General features: G+C 46.8%; 1 protein-coding gene across 2 annotated transcripts in view; it reads right to left on the reverse strand.

Annotated features, from left to right (window-relative positions):
• Nucleotides 1–22,230, reverse strand: part of B4GALNT4 (beta-1,4-N-acetyl-galactosaminyltransferase 4) — an 84,740-nt gene that overhangs the window by 42,243 nt on the left and 20,267 nt on the right. For both annotated transcript variants that reach the window (XM_040410316.1, XM_040410317.1), the window contains 5 exons: nt 21,755–21,850; nt 21,573–21,663; nt 19,056–19,156; nt 15,664–15,731; nt 1,248–1,326 (listed from right to left, as the gene is read on the reverse strand). In XM_040410316.1, the coding sequence (XP_040266250.1) occupies nt 1,248–1,326; nt 15,664–15,731; nt 19,056–19,156; nt 21,573–21,663; nt 21,755–21,850 (435 nt within the window). The remainder of the gene's footprint in view (nt 1–1,247; nt 1,327–15,663; nt 15,732–19,055; nt 19,157–21,572; nt 21,664–21,754; nt 21,851–22,230) is intronic.

Raw genomic sequence — 22,230 nt, forward strand, 5'->3', positions numbered from 1 at the left:
TCCAGCAAAAGGACCTTAAAGAAGAGCACCGCATCTACAATGGATTTCAAGATACATTTATGTCCAAGGGGATTTGGGTTTCATATCAGCAATAGAAATTTCTGAAGCTTTGAATTTAGAGGGGGCATTTCTTAGCTTGTTCAGTACCCCAGACCTGGGGGTATCTGCAATTATTAGTTATGCATTGTTGTTATTTAAAGAGCCCCTGTCCCTCCCCTGACATGTCGGTCTTAGTAAATACTTGCATCCCCCGGGTAATAGCAATTCTGGAGCATCTATTCCTGTGACTCTTATGTTGTGCCGTTCCTTTATTCTGCTAGTGGTTTATAGATAAATTGCCAACAGTTTGCAGTAAAGGTACTGCTGGGTGTTACCAGTAGTGGGTGTGTCTCACTCCAATCAGAGCTGCTGGTGTCAGACTGGCAGGGACATACCCCCAACTGGCAACACCAATCTGTACCTTTACTGCAAGCCGCTCACAATTCCTTCATAACTTCTAGCAGGAATAATAAAAGAATAGCATTGCACAGAGTCATAAGAATAGAAGCTCCAGAATTGTTATTACATGGGGAATGCAAGTAGTAACTAAAAGAGACATGTGAGGGAAGGGGACAGCTCCTCTTAAATGTGTATGCTTGTTTCTTATGTGTACTCCAGCAAATGAGGTATGGTTGGCAGGAACAGCGCTAACCACCCTGTTCCTCCCCTTTTGGTAAGAGTGGGCTGGTCCTACTTCCTGCCAGGAGGGAAAGTTCCTGTAAGCACCTCCTCCAGGTATCCCCAACTAGCGCTCCTGTGAGACCCTTACTCCAGGAAAATTGTAAATCAAGAATACAGCAGAATGATCAGTAAAATCGCAGCTTTACAAGCCCTGCTGCAGGTGAGGGTCTATGGTTCAGACACCCATCACCTAGGTCAGGGATGGGCAAACAGCGGCTGTCCAGCTGTTGTAAAACTACAAATCCCATCATGCCCTGCTGTAGGCCGATAGCTGTAGGCAGACTGGGCATACTGGAAGTTGTCGTTTTACAACAGCTGGAGAGCCGCAGTTTGCCCATCCCTGGCCTAGGTAACATCCAGGGCAGACCAACTCAAAGTCTGCATTACACAGTGATTTGATCATAAGTTATATTTTGCACTAGGTAAAGAGAGACTGTTATTTGTTTAAATATCTACCACTCCCATCCTCTGCATTGGCTCCCCAGGGGCTCGCTGAACTACATTCAGGCATAAATTACAATACTTACTGCTACTTCCACATGGTCGGAGCCTCGATCATCTTGCTTGTGAAGAAGCTCAAAGTAATACCTCCGAGAGCTCATCAATCTGATAAAAAGAAAGCATTCAGGAGAACAGGAGTGTTAAATGGGTGTTCCCATCTGGGGCATTTATGGCATAGCCATAGGATATGCCTTTAATGTCTGATAGCCACACCTATCTCAAGAACTGGGCCCCTAAATGAATGAACGGCAAACCGCATATGTGCAGCCACCTTCTATTCACTGCTATAGGCCTTGCGAAAATAAAGTGCAGTTTAAAGGGACTGTCCCATGAAAAATATTCTACAGTTTTCAAACCAGCACTTGGATCTGAATACTTTTGTAATTGCATGTAATTAAAAATGTGGCATAGCCAGTGAGATATTCAATAAAATGTATCTGTATAGCGCCACCTGCTGTTTGTTCTTTTTTTTATTTCTTTGCCCTACTCACAGATCTGGCCGCACATGCTCAGTTTCATACTTCAACTGCCTCCTGAGCTGTGATCGGGAGAGCTGAGACATGCCCCCTGAGCTGTGATAGGGAGAGCTGAGACACGCCCCTCCTGAGCTGTGATTGGGAGAGCTGAGACACGCCCCCTGAGCTGCAGCAGAAAAGACACTCCCCTGAGCTGTCAGCTTCATAGAAATCTAGCAGAGCAACGAATGGGGAGATCTCTGGACCCATGTGAGGTACAGGGCTGGTACTAGCTTTGTTAAAAAGAGATTGTCATGTATTATACAATGTTTGACTTTCATTTTTTACATTAATCGTGGGATAACCCCTTTAAGGGAGGAGTGGCTGCATGCACAGATTGCGCTCCATTCATTGCTATTGGACATTCAAAAGTAGCTGAGCGTGCTCGCTTGGCTATTTTTTTTTTTTCTTAAGTCCCATAGCTGTAAATGGAGAGGACGCAGTGCATGCAGGGTGTGCTCTCCGTTTCACTGAGGGGCCCCATTCTTCAGGCAGAGCACCTATCGGACATTTATGGCATGTTAATAGGAAGTCTCAGATGGGACAAAACCTTAACTTTTCTATATAATAAAACTCCTGGAACAGTAACTATTTAATAACTTTATAAAGCATGCAGAGACTATCTATGCAAATGTAGACAAGAGTGTTCTCATTCACTGACGGCAAGCAAATATCTAGAAAATGGATGAATTGAAAAAACTACATTAGAAAGTTGTAAAACGTCAAATTTATTAAATGATTCAGCGTTATTTGCTTCAAAAGAGTTTTCCGAGATTTTAATACTAATGACCTATCATCAGTATCTGATCGGTGGGGGTCAGACACATGGGACCTCCGCTGCTGCCTTCTCGCAGCTCACCAAGTACATTGCATAGTGGCAGTGCTTGGCGTCGTGCCCAGTCCCATTCACATCAATGGGGCTGAGCTGCGCCTAGGCCATGTGACCGATGAACGTGTCAATAGGAAAAAGCTGTGAGAAGGCCGTCGCGCTACTGCGAGAGCCGGTGCCTTCTCAAACCGCTGGATTGGCAGGGGTCCTTGGTCTCAGACCCCCACCAATCAGGTACTGATGACCTATACAGAGGATAGTTAAATCAGTATTAATGTCTCGGAAAACCCCTTCAAAGGCAGTTGGTCACTTCAAAGAGTAACTGAACTTAACCATTTTTTTAAAATGTTCTAAATAGCCCAAAAATCTTTTTTGTAATATACTTGAATTAATTAATTAATTAATTATACTGTTTTCCATCTTAAAAAAGGACCCAAAGTCCTGGATTTTACCGCTTCTTAAAATCATCATTCTGGCTTGTCAGCGCTGTACTGGTGTGCGGAATACTGGCTGCCGCGGAGAACGGTGCACAGGACGGAGCGCAGATCGCTGCTCCTGCCTGAGCTCCCCTCAAGCCAATTCTGGCACAGCACATCGGTACCCTGTACCCTATACTGATGTGCTCTGCCAGGATGTAGCTGAGCGGAGCGGGCTCCTGCCTGTGCCCGCTCCTCTCAGCTCAAGGCTCTCTATAGCACACCAGAGGAGTGCACAGGCAGGAGCCCGCTCCGCTCAGCTACATCCTGGCAGAGCACATCAGTATAGGGTACAGGGTACCGATGTGCTGAGCCAGAATTGGCTTGAGGGGAGCTCAGGCAGGAGCAGCGATCTGCGCTCCGTCCTGTGCACCGTCCTCCGCGGCAGCCAGTAATCCGCACACCAGTACAGCGCTGACAAGCCAGAATGATGATTTTAAGAAGCGGTAAAATCCAGGACTTTGGGTCCTTTTTTAAGATGGAAAACAGCATAATTAATTAATTAATTCAAGTATATTACAAAAATGATTTTTGGCCTATTTAGAACATTTTAAAAGAAAATTGTAAAAAGGTTTAGTCTATTTTAACCAATGTGCAGGAAACACTATAGCACTACCTGCAATTTACTAATATAAAGGTACTCTTATTAAAAATTATGCAAGAGTGAAGAGCATTGAAAGCCTATCCCCATCATAAACGCCCATCTGACAAAGGAATGGAGTGGTAGAGGGGAGGGTGGGATTGGAATTTACAGCAGTTGTTCATAAGGACTGGCGCTGCTGCTCCTACAAACAGCCGCTCTGTAACGCGGTCTCAAGCTGTGCCAGAAAGTAAGTTCCAGACCGTGGCAGCATCTGAAGGGTTAAACAGCCAAGATTTGAGTTTTTTCAGGGTGCCACCTGTATAGTACACCTGGCACCTGCAGGTGATTGAGAGGGCACAGCTCCTGAGTCTGCACCATGATGGTGCAGGGTAGGAAAGGGTTAAAGTGCTAGTTATATGGTCATTACAGTTCAGAACAAAATCCTGTCCTCATATAAACTGGTGGAGCGTCTGGTCTTAGAACTCTGTTATACGGTTCCTCGGTTATTCCACTTAGAAAAGTTTAGATAAATGAAGCACTGGGCATTACCATCCCCTTGTCAAGTAACTTTTAGGCTTCATTCACACGTCCGTGGTGTATTGCGGATCCGCAATACGCAAGAATAGGACATGTTCTAATTTTTTCCGAAGCTGCAAACCGGAAAATCAGGGCCACGCTCCGGAAATGCGGATGCGAAGCGCACACTGTGTGCTCTCCGCATCCATTCCTGCCCCATTGAGAATGAATGGGTCCGCACCTGTTCCGGATATTGCGGAACGGATGCGGACCCATTCCACAATCGTGTGAATGGAGCCTTATTCTGTCGCAAGTTGTATGCAAATGAGGATCTTGAAGTCACGATTAGCGCCACTTCCCGCTTGATTGGTGCGCTCTCATTTCCTTTATGCGCGATTCCTCCCCGAGACCTCGCGCACGCACCATATGATAATGGTATCTCAGGTGAGACCTCTAGAAGGAATGGTGCATGAAGGAAACGAAAACACCCATCAATCAAAAGGGAAGGGGGTGTGGCAAGCTTGACTTCCAGTATGAAAGGCGTCGCCCCCTTGACTTCAAGATCCTCATTTGCATACGGCCTGTGGCGGGATAAAGGCTGCTTTACAGCGATCATGCCCACCAGACGACTTAGACAAACGCGTCACTAGGAACCAGATGACATCAGCTGTAAGGAACTGCGGGCTGTTTAGGGGCCACTTTGGTGCCGATAGGTTCCCTTTAATATCAGAAGAGTCGACAAAAACAGCGACATTTTTTATTTTTTTCACGATCTGGTCCTCCATTGCGCCGCGACGCCCCTTGTTGGGTTTTGGCGCCTGATATGCTAATTACTATTATCGGTACAGGCAGGAGGGAGAGGGAGAAGTCCTCTGCTCTTCTCAGGGGGCGTCTCCTTCTCCCCGGCTGGGACGCTGCCCGATAGCAGTGGAGCCAGGGAGAAGACGAGCTGTGGTAAATCGTGCGAGCATAATGCTGGTTTCCATAGCTGGTTCTCACGAGAATTACCTCAGCAGAACAGCTGGTCTCCACCTTGGCTGCGAAGCGGTCCTATCACGGTCGGCGTGACTATCACATACGTGACACAGAGGGAGGGAACAAGGAAGGCCCTGCCCAAGTGAGAGGGAAGGTGGTGACCCCTGACTCACCTAGCGGCTGGCACCTGGCTGCCCTGACGTCCCTAGACGGGTTCCTCACCCGTACGCCGATCACGTGCCTAAAGCCCTGGCTTTCCCTAAGCTTTCCCTAGATAGTGAACAGGGCGGTGGGAACACTAGTCCGCACCACTAGCTCTAAAGGAAAACACCAAGGGAAGGACAGACAATACAAACTCAACATATAATCCCAGGTGGGCGACAACAGGAGACAACAAGAAGCCCAACAGGGATCCGGAGGGAAGCACTCTGGAACGACAACCAGGATTAACCACTCCAGTGGGTCAGTATAGATGTCCAGGCAGGAAGCTCTATAACTGGCAACTAGAGAAGTGTGAGGGGAGAATATAAGGAGGTTGGGAGTGGCAGACAAGAAACAGCTGAGGAGGAGAAGCTACGGATCCCTGATTGAGACAAAAAGGATAGCAAGGCAAACACAGAAAACAATCACTAAGAAACAACGTGATCTTTAGATATAGAGCGCGCAGCCACCCGCTGCGACCTCCTGACCCCGGGTATAACGGAGTCAGACGTGGCTCTAGATACCCTCGTGACAGTTCCACTGCGATTGGACAGCGAGAAGGTGAAGCCCCCTTGAAAAGAGCAGACGTCTCCTCCTGCCTGTATCGATGCTAGTAATTAGCATATATTAGGCGCCAAAACCGAACAGAGGGCATAGCGGCGCACCTGAGGAGATGAAAAAAAATTGCAGGATATCGGCTCCTGAACCTGAGATACAGTATGAGGTGTTAGGTCCACTTTATTGAGAATCAAGAAGAAATTGCTTGTTAAATAAACCTTAACTTTTACCTCCCTGAATCCCAATGAGCCCTCCTAAGGATGTGCAGGAGCTCAGCAGTCCTGTTATGCAAAAAGGCAGTCCTAAGACCCGCCTACCTTCTCTGATCTATACCGTCCCAGTAGCTGCATGGTATCAATATTCTAGAGGCGGGCAGAGTGCAGAGGAGGAAAAGGTACATTTTACTCACAATTGACATGTGCAACTCAGAACCTTTTTAAGCAAACTGTGGAGGAAGGCAAGGGAGTATGACTAAAAGAAATGTATTATGCATTATATTCCGTTACATTTGGGCACCCCCAGCTAATACCGCTGGGAAAGCCAAGATTCTGAAAATGTAATTACCTGAGCCAAACTCACCTTCTAACCCCACAAGTCCCGACGAGCCCTCCTAAGGTTGTGCAGGAGATCAGCAGTCCTGTTATGCAAATAAGCAGTACTAAGACCCGCCCACTTTCTCTGATATATACCAGCCCAGCAGCTGCAGATCATGAATATTCAAGAGATGGGCAGAGTGCAGGGAAGGAGAAGGCATGGTTTAGTTGTGATTGTCAGAAATGACTGTGCGTTGCACATGTCAAACTGCGGGGGAATACCAGCGAGTTTGACTAAAAGAAATGTATTACATATTATATACACACATATATATTAGTTATGTGTCATTTACATATCTCGAATAAGTGATTGTGCATTATTACAGGCAGTTTGATGAGGTTACAGATGGGCATAGATTCCCTTTAAAGGCCATCCATAAAAATGAATAATAAAGAAATGGCGCAATGCAAAGTTCTAAGAAAAGATACTCACTAATTCATGGGGAATACAAGTATTTAGACAGACGTGTCAGGAAAGAGGACAACTCCTCTGTAAAGTAAATGTGTGATTATCATCAGCAATCGCTGCTGCATCCCATCACTGCAGTCTATGAGGGCTCCTGGGTTAACTCCTTAAAGGGCATCTGTCAGCAGTTTTGTACCTATGACACTGGCTGACCCGTTACATGTGCACTTGGCAGCTGAAGACATCTGTGTTGGTCCCATGTTCCGATGTGTCCGCATTGCTGAGAAAAATGATGTTTTAATATATGCAAATGAGCCTCTAGGAGCAACGGGGGCGTTACCGTTACACCTAGAGGCTCATCTCTTTCTGCAACTGCCGTGCCCTCTCCATTTTGATTGATGGGAACAGGCAGACGTGATCACATTTTCAGTGCCCGGCACTGTCAAAGTGCAGAGGATGCGGCAGTTGCAGAGAGAGCAGAGCCTCTAGGTGTAACGGCAACGCACCCGTTGCTCCTAGAGGCTCATTTGCATATATTAAAACATAGTTTTTCTCAGTAATGCGGGCACATATGAACACGGGACCAACACAGATGTCTTCAGCTGCAACAGATCAGCCATCTTCAATTCTTCCCTCCCCCTTTGCTCCATTTGTCATGGTGTTACCAAGTTTTACAATGGAATCTGCAATACAAGGAGTTGGAGCCCAATAAAAGACTTCGCCACAAAAAAAACGCTTATAAAAAACCCCCAGCTATAAATAGTTTTAGTATTCCCTATAAAAGCACGAACGTGGAAGCAAACATATGCTGATAATCAGCGCAGGAAGTGCAGAGGAGAATGCATTTTACATGTGTCCTCCGACACCATCTGCATGACTCACATAATAAGGATAAGAGGATTTTCCGAATGAAAGTAATACCTGGACAAGGGCAACGGAAACCGGCTGTAAGAGATACGGGACTATTAGGAAGTGCAAGGAGGAGGGGGGAGGGCATCAGGCATGACAGAGACGCTGCATATTGTGCTGTGACGGGGGGCGCAGACTGCCTGGCGATTGGCATAGAGGCTCATGTTTCATCAATCAAACGTCGGGTGGCTTGACCACCGCTGCAGACACAGGGACTGACTAAGCAATGGAGGATTTAAACTTCTGAAGGAAATCACACGATCTACAGGAAGGACGTAGGGGAAAAGAGATGGATGCACTAGAAGAAATCAATAAGAAGGATATTCAAGGCGTGGACCACGGAGAACTTCTGAAACCAGAAGTACACTGTCCTCCGCTAGTCACAGCAGGTGACGGTTTGGAAGAAAAGGACTCCCAAATAGCTAAATGTGATCATATCGACACCGTACAAAAGGATTCAGGTGGTTTTAACCAAGAAGCCAGCAAGATGCTGGATGTGGAGGGTGTGAAGCATGATGCATCTGAGGCAACGTTCGGGTCTTGTCACTACTTACATGAAGCCACAAAATCTCCAGAGTCCTTCACAGAGGAGGACGCCGACAGCCTTGACAGGGAACTAAGCGATTCAACCCAGAGTGAAGAATCATGGAAGCAAATGACATGTGACAGCGATACGGAGGAAGACTACGTCCAAATCGTCAGGAAAAGAAACTACAGCGACTTGTCGACAGTAAGAGCAGAGTCCACAGATGCTTCCAACGTCAGCTTGGCAGGCAGCGATTCCTTCATATTGGATGTGGAAGGGTTGGAGCCCGAGGTGGAGACTGATGGAGAATACCTGCTGCCCCGTGATTCTCTCTCTTCCGACATAGAGTTCATGGAAACAAGTGATAGAGGGATGGAAGATTTCGGCCTGGTGCCAATGGAGTCGCCACATGTCTCTTTGGTAAGCAACGAATCGCAGATGTTGACTGAACTTGGTGCAGGAGCTACAGCTTTTTGCTCACTAAACTTTGGTATCACAGGGGCTGACTGGCACACGGCTTTGCTGCCAGTCAAATGCCTGGAAACGGGGGCAGTGAATGTTGCGTCTCTGACACTGGGCACAATGGGAATTAGTGTGATCCCCAGGGTGTCACCTGGCACCATAGATATTATAAACCCTTTCACAACCAGCATAGGGAGGGTGCCAGCAGAACCCACTGATTGGGAGACGTGGAGCATGGACTCTGTGCCCCTCGCCACAACGTCTGCAGAATACGTCAATGTTGATTCCATCACCCCAGAAGGGGTTCGAGAGTGCTGGCATCCATTAGAGGATCGTCTGCATGCCCTGGGGGAAGCCCTGACTGCGCTAGACAAGAAAATTGAAGGTTTTTCTCCACGTATTCAGGAGGCGGAAATGCTGCTCAATGAAGTGGAATTGTCAGTCAGTCACCATGCCACGCACATCTCCGACATCATGCAGGAGAACAATGCCTTAGCCGAGCGTGTCCTGCTGCTTGAGGAGCGCCTGAGCAGGGAGAAGCAGCAGATCTGGGGGAAGAAAAGCGAGGAGGAAACCTAGGCGGGGGCAGCATTATCCCAATGCGTACACATAGACTTGACTTCTACTGTATATGCGGCCCAATAAATAAACTGCAAGAACTCTTATACTTTATCAGCAATACATTCCCACCTTTTATATGCTCATTTACTAATGTGTTACCAATTTAAAAATCATGAGTAGGTAAAACTATGAAAACTGAAATAGAGAGCAGATCTTGAACTTCTCCTTTATCATCAATGGTAGATCACCAACGATATTCCCAGTCACCCAGCTAGGTAGCCACTTCATACTGTCGGCCAAATGCTAGTATAGCAGGCAGCCATTTTCGTAAAGACTCCCCCAAACACATGCATCCTTGGCTCATGCTAAAATTCAACATACCCAACCCTTCTTACCCCCGACATCTGGCGGGTTCAGACGAAGTTTCTCTAATGTCTATAAGCACCTTAAAGTGGGTTTCCAAGACTTTTATAAGGATGACCTAGGTCATCAGTATCTGATCGATGACGGACCCCTCCCACAGATCAGCTGTTGGAGAAGGCACCGATGCTTGCAGTAGCACCGCAGCCTTCTCGCAGTTTATGGATGTCCTGTTTGTCGGTCACATGGCCTAGGCGCAGCTCAGCCCCATAGAATTGAATGGAGCCGAGCTGTAATACCAAGCACTGCCACTATACAATGTACAGCGCTGTGCTTGGTGAGCTGCAAGAAGGCTGCTGCACTATGCAAGCACCGCTGCCTTCTCAAATAGCTGATTGGTGGGGCTCCTGGGTATCCAAACCCGCCGATTAGATACTGATGACCCATCCAGAGGATAAGTCATCATTATAAAAGTCTCAGAAAACCCCTTTAAAGGGGTTCTGCACTTTCATTTAACTGATGACCTATCCTCTGGATAGATCATCAGCTTCCTGGACCCCCGCCGATCAGAAGGCAGCGTCGCTCCAGCAGCGCCGCGGCCTTCTAACGTCACGACTAGTATCACTGGCCTGGACGGGGCTAAGCTCCATTCAAGTGAACAGAGCTTAGCCCCGCCCATGCTAGTTGATACTAGTCGTGACATCAGTGGGCCGGCGGTAAACAGTTAGAAGGCCGCGGCGCTACTGGAGCGCCGCTGCCTTCTTAAACATCTGATCGGCAGGTGTCCCGGGTGTCGGAACCCACGCCGATCAGAAGCTGATGATCTATCCAGAGGATAGATCATCAGTTAAATGAAAGCGCAGAACCCCTTTAAGTCATCTGCAGCTGAAGCCTGACTTTTGATTGAGGTCTATGGGAATTCTAACTGCTTGGCCACTAAGAAAGGCAATTTGTCTAACCCTTCTTCTTACATGTCAAAGAGTTGTCCCATTAACACAAATTATCATCTATCCACAGGACGTGGCCTCTGCCCATTACTGGAATGGGGGCCTGCGTTCCCCCGTTTGAATGGAGTGGTGGACTCTACTGGACGGCTGGAGATCGGTGGGTACTTGTGCTCGGCTGTCTACTGCAGCCCCATAGAGTTGAATACAGCAGCAGCGAATAGGTGTGTCCGCTGCTCCAGTCAAATGGGGGAACATGGGCCCATGTTCTAATGGTTGGCGAGGCCACCGCACATCGGACCCCCGCCGATGACACACTTATCTCCTATTCTTAGGGCATAAGTTGTTGTGCAAGGAAACCCCTTAGGGTACTTTCACGCTTGCGTTAAACTTTTCCGGTATTAAGTTTCGTCCTAGGGGCTCAATACCGGAAAAAGAAACTGATCAGTTTTATCCTAATGCATTCTGAATGGAGAGAAATCCGTTCAGGATGCATCAGGATGTCTTCAGTTCAGCCCCTCTTACGGTATTTGGTCCAAAATTCAGGAACACTTGCCGGAATGCCGGATCGGGCAAAAACGGATCCGGTTTTGCGGTCCGTGCATGCGCAGACCTTTAAAAATGTAAATAATAAAATACCGGATCTGTTTTTCCAGGTGACAACCGGAGAGACGGATCCGATATTGCAATGCATTTGTGGTATCCGTTTGCATACAGATTGCCGTCCCAGCCGGAAACCAACAACGCCAGTGTGAAAGTACCCCAAAACGTATGAGAAACAGTTAATCAGAAAAGCATCATAATGGACCCAAATTCTCTACTTAGCCATACTCCGATATTAACTCTTAACTCCCCACCTCCAAATAGTGAATATGTCAATCGCTTCTTTAGATTCAAGTGAAAACTGAGGGCACCAGGCAGGGGCGCATCACCAATGAGGCGATCGCCTCAGGCAGCACCAGGTAGGGACAAGAGAGGGGCAGCTGAAAGGCCATGGGCTGAAGGGAAGGGGTTAGGTTGGGAAACTGGCATTGGGGAGGGAGGAGCGTCATTTCACTTTTCACCTCAGGCAGCAGAAAGGCTAGGTGCACCCCTGGCACCAGGTAAGTGCACTTTCCATTGCCCAGGTAATGTAAAATTTCAATCTGGAACTAGAGGGCTGATCTAAGAACATGACGTCAGTCGCTGTCACACCACATCACTCACTTGTACCACGGCATATGTAAGACAGGGCGGATCTGTGGTTCAGTCTTCCTTCCTTTTCAACATTATAATATTTTAAAGACGACGGTACCCAGACCAATGGCGGCAAGAAATAACTAATCGTACGTGGCCCTAGGTATACAAAACCACAGGAAGAACACTCCTTAAAGGGGTTTTCCAGGAGTTTAAAACTGATGGATAGGTCATCAACATCCGATTCCCGGCAGCCCTGCTGATCAGCTGTTTGAGGAGGCCGCGCTTCACACGAGCGAGTTTTCTGCGCGGGTGCGATGCGTGACGTGAACGCATAGCACCTGCACTGAATCCATGAGTGGGTTTTTTTTTCACGCATCAGTTCTGCGTTGCGTGAGAATCGCAGCATGTTCTATATTCTGCCTTTTTCACGCAGCCCTGGCCCCATAGAAGTGAATGGGGCTTTAGTATAAAACGCACTGTATCCGGATGCAATGCGTTTTTCACCGATGGTTGCTAGGAGATGTTGTTTGTGAACATTTCACGCACATTTTTCCATCACATCATTGCTTATCTCCAGGGGTTACGGCCAATGCTGCAGTGCAGATACGAGGTGGCCGGGACGGGAGCTGCTGCACACGTGTGCCTATGTGTGCTCTAACAGTCCCGGCGCTTTTTCCTATAGTGTGAAAGCACGTCCCCCGCTGCTGGATTGCAGGGTGGTCGTAACCTATGGACACGAGCAGTGTATAATGTGGTGGAGAAATGAATCCAGCCAGCAAAATGAGACAATATGGACAATCACAATACATTAGTAAGTGCCTGGATTCACTTTCTCTACATGAGAAATGCCATTTGCTGAAGTGAGACGGCCCCTTTAACCCCCCCCTTGGCGGTAATCCCGAGTGTGGCTCGGGGTTAACTTTTACTGCCAGAAGCGGTAACCCCGAACCACACTCGGACCGCAAAACACAGACGCGGCCGACACTTACATAGAGAAGTCCTCAGCTATTTTCTTGCGGAGCCGTGGACCAAAAGTTTGCGTCCGCGCTCCGGAAGTGCAGGTGCGGACAGCACACTGTGCGCTGTCCGCATCCATTCCTTCCCCCATTGAAAATGAATGGGTCCGATACTGACATCTGAACCAAAAAGTCCTTTACCTGTTCCCTGCAAGTCGGGCGGCGCATGAGGCAGAAATCAATAAACGGACATACCGTACACACACACACAAACAGTGATACAGTGTAATCTGTGAGGATTACACTGCATCAAACCAAATCACCTCAGATTTGTCCCTAGGGATCACTCTCCAGTGGCCTTCCTGCCCTTTTTACTGGAAATTTTTCGGCCAAAAGGCGTCAATTGAGTGCAAAAGCAGATAAATGACAGCGACAGTTGCCGAATTGAGCGATAGCGACTCATGGGGAAATTCCTCATCCGACACTGATCAGACAAGTGACGAACCTGCACCTGAGCTCAGCGATGTGCGAACCTGGTGCCCTATTGACCGTGGTACGGGTCAGGCAGCGTGTCACAAGTTTCCCGTTTACTGGAACACCTGGTATCGAAGTAGACGGTGAGCACAACAGCCCTTTGGCACACCTACCTACAATTATTTCTGAACAAATTGTTACGGAGACAAACCGGTACAAAGAGCAACAATCCGCTTACTCTGTGTCACAAGTTTCCAAGAAGCAGAAAGTGGGAACCGGTGACCAAAAGGTGACAATTGGAAATTTCTGGGCCTAATAATACTTCAGGGAGCGGTGGGAAAACCCCTTCAGAAATGGTACTGGACCACTAATAAATTACTTGCAACTCCATTTTTTTGGCCCCATCGTGTCAGAGTAGAGATTTTCCCCGATTATGAAATTTTTTCACTTCTCAAAACAATGAAGAATTTGAGGAAACTACTCATCCTGCGGCAAAACTAAAGAAAATTTGGGAAATATATCAAATGATTGTAAAGAATTTCCAACAGACCTATGTGCCAGAAAGAGACATCAGCATAGATGAAAGTCTAATGGCCTACAAGGGACGGCTCAGCTGGATACAATACATCAAAGAGAGCACGATTTGGCATAAAATCCTATATGATCTGCGAATCGTCAACTGGCTACATTTGGAATTCAGTTATATACACTGGAAAAGGTACAAAAACTACAGCGATTATGGAACGTCAACATCTTCCGTCCTCACACTCGTTGAACCACTGCTAAATCAGGGCCATTGTGTAACAACCGACAACTTTTATACATCTCCTGAACTTTAGGAGTTTCTTCTAAAAAACAAAACCGATGCCTATGGAACCGTTAGGGCTAACCGCCGTGACATGCCATCAATGTTTGGCAAGAAGAAGCTGAAAACTGGAGAAATGGTTGCCTGGCAGAAAGGCTAGATGATGGCACTGCGTTGGCATGACAAAAAAGACGTGTGCCTATTGAGTACTGTTCATAATACCTCGACTGTTATGTACACACGTAGTGATAGACTACCATAAAACCATGGGAGGTGTCGATAGAGCCGACCAAGCAATTACATTCTTCCCAGCAATGCGGAAACAGCAAAAGAAGTGCTACAAGAAGATCTTCAGGCATCTCCTTGAGCAATGCTTGTGGAATGCCCACATTCTGCACCGAGAACAGAGGGACGAGGCCTCTGGTTCATTCTGACTTCATTTGGAAAGTTGCTGAACAGATCTTTGTGAGCCACCAAACACCATCAATGGCTGTGAACAGACCTGGACGTCGTGCTGTTGATGTTGTCAACCCGCAACGCCCGACTGGTCGTCAGTTCATGGACTACATCCCACCAACCGAAAAAAATTGTGCGTGGTTTGTTGCTCAAAGCGAGATAACGGAAAGAGAATCCGAAAGGAAACCAGGTTCCATTGTCCCGATTGTGACGTCGGACTTTGTGCAGTCCCACGTTTCAAAATGTTTCACACCCTGGAGGTTTATTGAACCAGTATGCAGTGTCCATTATTAAAGGGACTAGTGAGGACGCACCTTGTTTGACAAATTGCAGTGTTTTTTATTTGATTACATTATTGAATAAAATATTTTAAATTTTGTGTTTCAAACTTCATCATACCTGGGATGTTTACTAGACTTTAGTTTAGAAGGATTTAAGAGAGTAAAGCTACTTTCACACTCGCGTTTGGTGCGGATCCGTCATGGATCTGCCCAGACGGATCCGTTCAGATAATGCAACAGTCTGCATCCGTTCAGAACGGATCCGTTTGTATTATCTTTAACATAGCCAAGACGGATCCGTCTTGAACACCATTGAAAGTCAACGGAGGACGGATCCGTTTTCTATGGTGCCAGATTGTGTCATAGAAAACTGGGCCAAACGGATCGGTCCTGGCACACAATGTAAGTCAGTGGGGACGGATCCGCTTGGCTCAGTTTCGTCAGACGGATACCAAAACGCTGCAAGAAGTCTTTTGGTGTCGACCTCCAAAGCGGATCGGAGGCAAACTGATGGATTCTGAGCGAATCCTTTTCCATTCAGAAAGCATTAGGGCAAAACTGATCCTTTTTGGACCGCTTGTGACGGATCTCACAAATGGAAAGCCAAAACGCGGGTGTGAAAGTAGCCCAATTCCTAAGAATGACAGGCCTACACTATAAGGCAACACATTTCCATGCAAAACAATGTACCGCTTTGGGTACAAAGTTACTGACATACTCAGACCGCCAGGGAGGTGAATAACGCTTCCCATTAAGACATATACAATAGATGCAATCAAACAAAAGGCCGATACCACAGACGTCATGTATATAAAGGCGTTAGACGGCTGGACTGCAGGTTTAAAACAACTTTAATGGATGCAGGATTCGGCCTTACCTGAAAGGTTTAGAAACCTGAGAGCTAAACTTTGTAAATTCCCCTGGAGCCGTCCATTCAGTTCCAACCTAAGGTATGCAAGAAAGGAGTCGGGTTAAGAAGATTGTGTTGGATAAGTTTGTAGGTGGAATTTGCAGACATTGTATTCTACATCACATGTAAAAAAATAAAAAATCTTGCTGCGTGATCACGCCCGGCATATGGTTATAGATTTCTAGGGGGTGTAAGTCGCAGGTCTACAAACGGCATTTCTTGATTAACACTAATTGCCTTGCTCCAAAGAAAGGCAAAAGCAAAAAGCACAGCGAGACAGTGGTGAGAAATCCCGTTTCATAAGAAATTCATGCCATACTCTAGAAAATTCAATCAGATCAACTCTCGGGATAAATCCCTGCCGTGTCCTACACCAATTACAGCGACATACACAATTTATTACAAGAATTGATTGTGTTACGCTGGCATCGGGAATGAATCTTCTTTAATGAAAAATGCTTCCAGGGTGCCCTCGCTATTAGCATGGGCCTGCAGACACGGCAAATCTCCGAGCTAGAACATACCTAGAGTAGAAATACTAAATCAGATGGAGGCCCCCTTTGTAAACTGGGACACATATAAGTATTACGTACAAAACACCGTACACATATCTGCTGCGGCCGACAGAACTTAAAGGAAAGGAACGCTCTAGGCAAAAAGTATGCACTGTGTCTGGCTCAAACCTGCCGGAGTCAGGGATAATTCCTGTGTCACGCACCGCTCCCTTAGACCTTGAAAGAGGCATAACACAGCAGAGAGGATTAAAGGGGTATTCCCATCACAGACAATGGGGGCACAGGTGGCACCTGCGCCGAGAACGGAGCAGGGAGAGCGGTGGCTGGAGGGCCCTGGGTTTACCAGGGTCCGGCCACCGCCAATCGCTCTCCCCATACAAGTAAATGGGAGTGCACCGCGCTTGTGTGGCCACCTCTCCCGTTAATTTCTATGGGGCCGATATAAATAGCCGAGCCAGCGCTCGGCTATTTTCGGCGGCCCCATAGAAGTGAATGGAGGATGGCTGCGCCCTCCACCACCTTTCCCCGCTCAAGTTTTTGGTGTAGGTGTGGGTCCCAGAGGTGAGACCTGCACCTATCAGATAATGGGGGCATATCCTAGGGATATGCCCCCATTGTCTGTGATGGGAATACCCCTCTAATCCTCTCTCCTTTAAGTAATACCCATGCACTGTGCAAGAAAACAGTGGTGAAGACACTGAAACATTTGTAGCAGTTTTGTCTGCAGTGCTCCTTTAGGACAGAGTAAAACCACACAAGGTTTATTTTCTGCTGCGGGTTCGCTGGGGAAACACATCAAATCAAGTGCGGAATCGGTGGCAAAATCTGAGTGTGTTACATGTGGCTCTATCACGGATTTCAGTGCGGATATGCCGTGGATACCACCCTATTCATCACAAAGGGTGAAAATCCGCAGTGGAAATCCAAAGCATAATGTGACAAGCTGTGGATTTAAAATCTGCACCACAGCTTAACGGGCATCAGCAGATCTGTCCCTATGACACTGTCTGACCTGTAACATGTGCACTTGGCAGCCGAAGACATCTGTGTTGGTCCCATGTTCATTGCTGAAAGTAAACGAGCCTCTAGGAGCAATGGGGGTGTTACCATTACACCTAGAGGCTCAGATCTCTCTGCAACTGCTGCACCATCTGCCCTTTGATTGACAGGACCAGGCAGTGAAAATGGCATAATGCCTGCCCCTGTAAATCAAAGTGCAGAGGGCGTGGCACTTGCAGAGAGAGCAGAGCCTCTAGGTGTAACGACAACGCCTCTGTTGCTCCTAGAGTCTCATTTGCATATAATAAAACATCATTTTTCTCAGCAATGTGGACACATATAAACATGGGACCATCACAGATGCCTTCAGCTGCCAAGAGCACACGTAACAGGTCAGCCAGTGTCACAGATGCCCTTTAAAGAGGTTTTTAAGCACATAGATATGGATGACCTATTCTCGGTATAGGTCACCAAAATTAGAGGAGTGGGGGTCCTACTCCCAGCGGCTACACTGATCAGCCGCTTCTGGCAGTGTCGTAAACCGTACAGTGTGTGGTAGTTTCCAACACCTCTGTCCTGCAGCTCAGCTTCCATTCACACACATGAGAGCTAAGCTGCGGTAGTCCGGCATGTCGACTATACAGTGCCAGCATCTGACCAGAACAGCCGGACGCTGTTGGTGCCAAGTCTAGGACCCCCGCTGATCTGATATTGATGACCTATCCTGAGGATAGCTCATCAATAACAAGTCCCAGAAAAGCCCTTTAAATTGCAACTGAAAAATATGCAGCAAATCTTTCGTGAAATACAAGTGCGTCACATATGGATTTGTTGCCGATTTTGCTGAAAATGTCACCCTGTGCATTTCAAAGGATAAAATCCATGGTGGAAATGTCAGCATAAAGTTTTATGTAGCGTGAGGATGAAATTTGTTTAAATCTTATCCACTTTGCTGCCCACAAAGCCAGAATGAAATATCTGAAGCATATATGTCTGATGTGGACGAACGCTTACAATTCAGTAATATTATGGGGGATGGGGGGGGGGGGGGGGGGGGGGTGTTAAAATTCGGGATGAAGGATCACCCATTCTACCTGTCCACATTTCTGTTGAAATGGGTTATACAAGTGACACGCTATCAATTGTCTCCAACCTGTGGCTCTGCAGCTGCAGTGAAACTACAACCCTCAGCATAATGTAGTTTCACGACAGCTGAAGAGCCACAGGTTGGAAACCACTGCTCGATACTGGGCAGCTCACATTTAGAAAACCTGCAAAAGCAGAACTAGCTAAGCGTACTTTCACACTAGCTTTAAAGTTTTCCGGTATTGAGTTCCGTCCTAGGGGCTCAATACCAGAAAAAAAAAAAATTATATAAAAACGCTTCAGTTTTGTCCTAATGCATTCTGAATGGAAAGCAATCCGTTCAGTGTGCATCAGGAGGTCTTCAGTTCAGTACCTTTTTACAGTATTTGGCCGGAGAAAATACCGCAACATGCTGGATCCGGCATAATCTCCATTGAAATGTATTAATGCCGGATCCGGTACCAAGTGTTCTGGAAAAAAACGGATCCGGTTTCCCGGTCTGCGCGTGCGCAGATCTTTAAAACTGTGAAAAAGATAAAATACCGGATCCGGTTGTCCGGATGACACCAGAGAGACAGATCCGGTATTGCAATGCATTTGTTAGACGGATCCGGAAACAAATGATATCCGTTTGCATACGGATTTCCGGATCCGGCAGGCAGTTCCGGCAACGCTAGTGTGAAAGTACCCTAAAAATATATAATAAAATATAAACCACATCCCCATGTGCGGTTGATAATGTACAACCCTAGCACTCACCCTCCCAACAGAAGCAATCAGTTGGGCACTGGATGGGCTTTCCTCCGTGCTCAGCCAAAACTCAGAGTTATCTTCTGAGGACACAGCAAACTGAAAGTCCCCTGCAGGAGACAAAAGAAGCAGGTGAGACAAGAAGTGATGAGTACGGCAGGCTCTGAATAACAGGCTACCTTCGGGATTTTATAACTAGGTGAGAAGAGGGAAGAACATCCTTATGTACTAAAAAGATCTTCAGTTCTTAATCAATCCCCGTGTGCCGCAGAGCGGGCGATGACTGTACTCGGTGTGCTTTCTGCAGAATCAATTAGAAAGCCAGTGGAGGGATCATTAAAGAGACCTTTAGATATCCAGACATGGCCAATATCTCCTACAGGGACAACATGTCGGTAATTAACAAAGCCACCACTGCAGCCACATAGAGCCCATGTTACTGCTGCAAACTATCACTTTAAGGGCTAATTCACACGACCGTATGGGTGCGGGGTCCACAAATACACAGGCACCGGCCATGTGAACTCCAAGCTGCGGTGCGGACCCATTGACTTGAATGGGTCAATGATCCGCGACATACGGCAAAAGACAGGACAGGTCGTATCTTTTGCGGTGCGGAGAAAGGGCTTTCGATCCGTGTCTCCGCTCCGCAAAAGGTAGGACATGTCCTGTCTTTTGCCGTATGTTGCGGATCGCAGACCCATAGCACAGAGTTCACATGGCTGGGGCCAGTGTATTGTGGACCCTCAGTTTGCAGTCCGCAACATGGGCACCACGGCCGTGTGCATGAGCCCTAAAGAGATCGTCCTATCAGTTTTTTACCCTGGAAGTGTGAGCAGTGGGGGGGGGATCAGTGAGGTGAGCATCATTTCTGTAATTTTCATGACCCTTTTCTTTTTAAATTATGAGCAGAATATTTAACTAATTTACACCCCCAGATATAGAATTTGAGGAAACATTCCAAAAGTGCTATATGACTCAGGATGTTCTCCAACTGAGGTCTTTATTTCTTTCCAGTCCTTTACTTGTGGTCCCCTGTGTTGACAATTTTGGTACCCAGTCTTACCAGGGTCCTAAGGGGTTGAGGACGGGATGCGTTGGCACAAAGATACAGGATTTCCAAAAAATGAACAACAACTAGGGTGCATATAAGGAGTTAATGAAATCCATTGTGGAGAATTCTCCAGAGGGGTCTTTAATATACCTCCACTGGAGAGGAAATGTGTATATATTTGGGTATTCTGGTGGCAAATAAGCACCGGAGCAGTTCTCAATGTCAGGCAGCAGCTGCAAAAGCAGATTTAAGTGCAGAAAAAGAAAGATAAAAACCTGTGATCCCAATGTAATATCACCCTTTATAAATCCCTCCTAAGGCCACACCTTCAATATGGGATTCCGTTTTGAGCTCCATATAACAAAGGACACAGGGGAGCTAGAAAAGGTGCGCAAATACATTATTAAATGGGATAAAAAGGTCTGAGTTATAATGAGCGGTTTAAAGGGGTTATCCAGGAATTACTATTGATGACCTATCCTCAGGATAGGTTATCAATATCAGATCGGAGGGGGTCTGACACTGGGAACCCCCAGCGATCAGCTGTCAGAAGAGGCCAGACACTCCGATAGCGACGCAGCCTCTACCTAGGCCACGTGACGTCACCATACATCAGTCACGTGGCCCAATTGCAGCTCAGACCCATTCAAATCAGTGCAATGCCAAGCACAGCTGCTATACAACGTACTGCGCTGTGCTTGGTAAGCGCCCGTGAGGGCACCGTGCCCACCAGAGCTCCGGAGAGAGACACAGCTTCGAACAGCTACTTGGCGGGGGTTCCGGGACTTGGACCCCCACTAATGTGTTCTATCCTGTGGATAGGTCATCAATATTATTTCCTGGATAATCACTTTAAAAGAAAAAATAAATAAATAAATAAATAAATAAATAATAAAAAAATCGGGGTTGCCCAGTTTGGAAAAAAAGAAATATTTTAGAAGTGATCTCATTACATGTATAGATACATGAGTGGTCACCACAAAGAACTAGTCCAGGATTTATTGATTCCAAGGACTTTACATTCACTACATGTGGAGGAAAGGCGATTCAAGCATCAATACAGGATTGTCTTTCATACGCACATAAAACATAAGAGAAAAGTCATGTCCGTGGTTTTTGCCACATTTTCTATCAAATACAGCACCTTTGTACGGCTCTTCATTGTGTAAGACAAGAGGCGATATCAGTTAGAGGGTTAAGGGTCATGCACACGATCATATGCCCTCCAAGATATACGGTCCGTGAGCGGGGCCATATGTCCCGGAGCGGCATATGTCGTGCGCCCGGGAGCGCACAGCATCATAGGTTACTATGATATGATATTATGAGTGCGGGACAATAGTGGTGGCCCGTGCGCACAATGTATGCCGCTCCGGGACATAGGGCCCCGCTCACGGACCGTATATCTCGGAGGGCGTACAGTCGTGTGCATCGCGAGCCCTTACTAGAAATATTTCACAGGTCACACCCACCATCCTTGAAAGGGTGAATGTACCCAAATATCCTCAGTCCGTAATTCTTCCACTTGGGTGACACGGCTAGTTTAGTGACGGTGGTGCGAGTCTACAGAAGGAGAAGAAAAAAAAAACAAAGACCGAGGGATGAGAGAACGGAGGGTCGGAAAAGAGGAGATCTTTGGTGAAAGAATACTTACATGAGGATACAGGGGGAAATGTAGGTTGGCCTTCAGGTGCAGCACTGATCCACCGCACCAGTCCTCAAAGACATGAAGGTTCACTTTGCCCTTGTACTTGAGGAGAAAAAGGATTTCATTCAGAGTTGAATCTGCTTCCGATGGAGGACAATTCCTTTCATTACTGATGCTACAGCAAATGACTGACCCCCTAGAACAAATACCCGCATTCATAACACTGCCTAAAGCTTTAAATGCTATCCAGCTTTAACCTCTTAAGTACCGAGGCAATTTTTGGTTTTCATTTTCATTTTTTTCTCTCCCCATGGCAGCATTTAATGTACCATGTCTGTTATTGGAAAAAGGGGGGGGGGGGGTTCTTTGTGGGGTTAAATAGAAAAAAAACTTAAAAAAAACAAAAAACACAATTCTGCCAAGTTTTTGGGGGGTTTTGACATCATGGCGTTCACTGAGCCATAGAATAAGAGTAACAGGCT

Source organism: Bufo bufo, chromosome 10 (genome assembly GCF_905171765.1).
Source record: "Bufo bufo chromosome 10, aBufBuf1.1, whole genome shotgun sequence".
Lineage (NCBI taxonomy): Eukaryota > Metazoa > Chordata > Amphibia > Anura > Bufonidae > Bufo > Bufo bufo.